Below are 3,930 nucleotides of genomic sequence, written 5' to 3' on the forward strand. Positions count from 1 at the left end.
TGTATATATATATATATATATATATATATATATATATATATATATATATAACAAGTATAAACTGTGCATAGAATAGACAAAGCAATATATATTACATAAATAAGATTTCATGAAAAAAAACGGTGTAAATTGCATTTTAAAATAAAATCAATCAAACATTTTTTTTGTAGACGAGAACCAACTTGGAACTGAAAGTTTACATTAAAGCATCAACAAATATAAAAAGTGTACAGTGTTGAACGATAAAATCGTCGCCCTAGAAATTACGAAATGTTTTCTTTATTTGTTGCAGACTATTTACTAGTTGGCCAGTTGTAGCTTTCTAGCATATTTGAAAGTGATGTACTGGACAACGAGCGATATGCATCCAAGTTACTTGAATTGGGATTTTTGATAGAAGTTTTAAAATAAAGTTGTAGTTTTGTTTTCTTAAGGCCACACTTTTATCGTTCCCTCCTGTAAAATTGAATTGACATTATAACTGAAAATAACAAATAGAGTTCGGACTTTCTAAGAGATTTTTTATATAAATTACGTAATTGTAAAATTAAGATAGAAACAATTGAAGATTTGTAAATAATATTTGGTACATAAATGCATAGAAACAGCAAACATCGAATCGAAAGAAAAACGAAAGCTTTCTTAGCATACAGGGTCGTGCAGCTAAATTGGGACTAACATAACTTTTTTGTAAATTCGCTATTTTCAAAGGCAAATAATGATAAAACGTAATTTTAACTTATATTTATTTCTTCTTTATTGTCTACAGAACAAAATCATTCGATGTGAGCACCCTTTGCGTCAATAATTTGGGAGATTCTCGAGCGAAACCGTGAACAACTCCTTTTTACATCCTCGGGGTCAAGATTACGAAATGCCCGACGAATGGCGGTCTTCAGAGAGTTGACACTTGGATGTGAAGTTACGTTAGACTCTCCCTCAATGACGCCAAACAGCCAATAGTCACAAACATTCAGATCTGGGGAGCTGCTCGGCCAAATATCCTTCGGGACCATCAAAGGAAGATTCTCCTTCAGGAAATCCTGAACTTTCTTTGCTCCATGAGCGGGCGCAGAGTCTTGAACGAGCATCACTTTGAAAGGGGGCGAAGTTCCTACGTATCCAAGGCATGAAAACATCTTTCAGAATTTTCAAGTACTCTGCTGTGTTGATTTTAAGGCCCGCTTCGATGAAATGAGGAGGCATCACCTTACCATCATTTGCGACGACTGCAAAAACCATCACAGAGGCGGGATTTTTGCTCTGCATCACAGGAGGACCTTCTGAAGGATCGTAGGCAATTACTCGAGTGTTCTGGCGATTTGCAACCTCATCAACAACGAACTTTTTCTCATCAACAAAAACGCGGACATGTCCTCCTTTGTGTTTCAGATAGTTCAGAAGCTTTGGGCATCTTTCAGCTCTTAGGGCTTTTGCGCGGGTAGTTAAAAGGTTACGGACTCTCCTTACGTATGACTTCATACCAAGGTCTTCCTTGACTGCCCTGTTGATGGTGCTACGACTCACTCTGCGCTTTTGTGCCAGTTTTGACATCGAGTTACTTGTGTCTGCCTTCAACGTCCTGTTCAGCCCAGCAAGGAATGTTTTCGTTCTCTTTCGATCACTGCGGGGACTGTGTCGACTTCTCTGAACCTTACCCTCGGCATCAAAAGCAGCAACAACTCGATAAACAGTCGATTTCGCATAGCCTGTGCTCTTAATAATGTCCGAAACAGAATTCCCGGCGCGTCTCATTTCACATATCGTCGTTCTTCGTGCTAATTCCGCCATATTTGAGCGAAGTATGCCAGATCTTGATCTGAAATATTAAAGCAAGGGGTTTTATAGATTGTCTGCAAAATAAAATTTAGTCATAGGTTAGAAATTACGGAAGATATGTGCTGTTAAATTTAGTCCCAATTTATCTACGACTCTGTATATCGAGGTTTACTGACAGTGAGCAATACGATAAATTTTGAACTGATTAATGTGCACATGATATTCGTATGTGGTATAGTATAAATTATTTAGCCTGGTAAACTCAAAGCATATGTCAAGTTTTTTTAACCATACTCATGGCCATAATTCGTAAAACAGCGACACGTGTAGTCCATTTACGTATAATCTAGATATTTAACACACTTTATGTATCATGAAAATTTGGAGCTCAAAATATACAATAAATAAAGATTGAAATGATAGCCGAATGTGACACAATTAACAGAAGAGAAACATGCGTAATATATAATGTTTTATTACTCAATAAATCTTTATCGTTCATTGTATTAGGAGTAATCGGATAGCATCTTGTGGAATTGGAATCGCGTTCCCATCAATTAAAATGAAGCTCGTTATTTATTTTCTTAACTTACGATATTTAACCATCAGCGTATACACACACACAGACATACATATATATATAGATAGATAGATAGGTAGATAGATAGATAGAGAGAGTATAATAATACATATATATGTATATATGAATATGTGTATGTATAGCATAATAATTCTCGAAGTTCAAATATCAAGTTCTATCATTTATTACTTTTCTAAAGGTATCAATTACAATACAATAACACTTACAATCCATTATAATTCTGCAAAATTATGCTATAGCAGGATATTTAGTCACGTATTCATCAGATACGTACATTACAAAGAAAAAGACAACACCATTTGGGACAACTTACATGGTTCAATTCTTTTAAAGTCACCAAGACAAATTTTATTATGAAAAACTTTATTCATGAAAAGATTATTTTATCTATTTCGATTGGTATATACAAGCCGCATATGCTCCAACAAAATGAGTAACCTTTATATATAAATATATATATATATATATATCAATTACAATGCACTAACACTTACAGTCCAATATTGTTGTCCCAAGTAAGTTGTCCCAAATGGTGTTGTTTCTTCTTTGTAATGTAAGTATCTGATTAATACGTGACTAAATATCCTGCTATTGCATATTTTGCAGAATTATAATGGATTGTAAGTGCTATTGTATTGTAATTTATATATATACTAGCAGGGCTACCCGGCGTTGCCCGGGAACGTAACAACAATGTAAAAACAAAAGCAGATATTGAACATATGTTTTATTCTTAGGGGAGAGGAATCTTTCAGGGTGAGAGAGAAAGAGAGAAGATAAAGAGTGTGAGAGAGAGGCAGAAGAGAAAGTTGTTCCATTCTCTTTCCCAAATTTGACTACTGTGCACGTTTGAACTCTCATGGTCGAGTTGATCCTCGAGTTGCCTATTGGCCTTGATAAGTGCTAATATAGAGAGAAGAGAAACAGGGTGAGAGAGAGAGAGAAGATAAAGAGTGTGAGAGAGAGGCAGAAGAGAAAGTTGTTCCATTCTCTTTCCCAAATTTGAATACTGTGCACGTTTGAACTCTCATCGTCGAGTTTATCCTCGAGTTGCCTATTGGCCGTGATAAGTGATAATATAGAGAGAAGAGAAACAGGGTGAGAGAGAGAAGATAAAGAGTGTGAGAGAGAGGCAGAAGAGAAAGATGTTCCATTCTCTTTCCCAAATTTGAATACTGTGCACGTTTAAACTCTCATGGTCGAGTTGATCCTTGAGTTGCCTATTGGCCTTGATAAGTGCTAATATAGAGAGAAGAGAAACAGGGTGAGAGAGAGAGAAGATAAAGAGTGTGAGAGAGAGGCAGAAGTGAAAGTTGTTCCATCCTCTTTCCCAAATTTGAATACTGTGCACGTTTGAACTCTCATAGTCGAGTTGATCCTCGAGTTGCCTATTGGCCTTTATAAGTGCTAATATAGAGAGAAGAGAAACAGGGGTAGAGAGAGAGAAGATAAAGAGTGTGAGAGAGAGGCAGAAGAGAAAGTTGTTCCATTCTCTTTCGTGAGAGAGAGGCAGAAGAGAAAGTTGTTCCATCCTCTTTCCCAAATTTCAC

General features: G+C 36.1%; 1 protein-coding gene across 1 annotated transcript; it reads right to left on the reverse strand.

Moving 5' to 3' along the window:
• Positions 1-963: 963 nt before the first annotated feature.
• On the reverse strand, positions 964-1,791 carry LOC145276626 (uncharacterized). Its single transcript, XM_080127818.1, has one exon. The coding sequence runs from the start codon at positions 1,789-1,791 to the stop codon at positions 964-966; it is 828 nt and encodes a 275-aa protein (XP_079983944.1).
• Between the last annotated feature and the right edge of the window lie 2,139 nt (positions 1,792-3,930).

This window comes from Euprymna scolopes, chromosome 5 (assembly GCF_053919585.1).
Source record: "Euprymna scolopes isolate OS-2025 chromosome 5, ASM5391958v1, whole genome shotgun sequence".
Lineage (NCBI taxonomy): Eukaryota > Metazoa > Mollusca > Cephalopoda > Sepiida > Sepiolidae > Euprymna > Euprymna scolopes.

Coding starts and splice junctions, on each gene's coding strand:
- LOC145276626 (XM_080127818.1), bottom strand. CDS start 1,791: ATGGCGGAATTAGCACGAAGAACGACGATATGTGAAATGAGACGCGCC.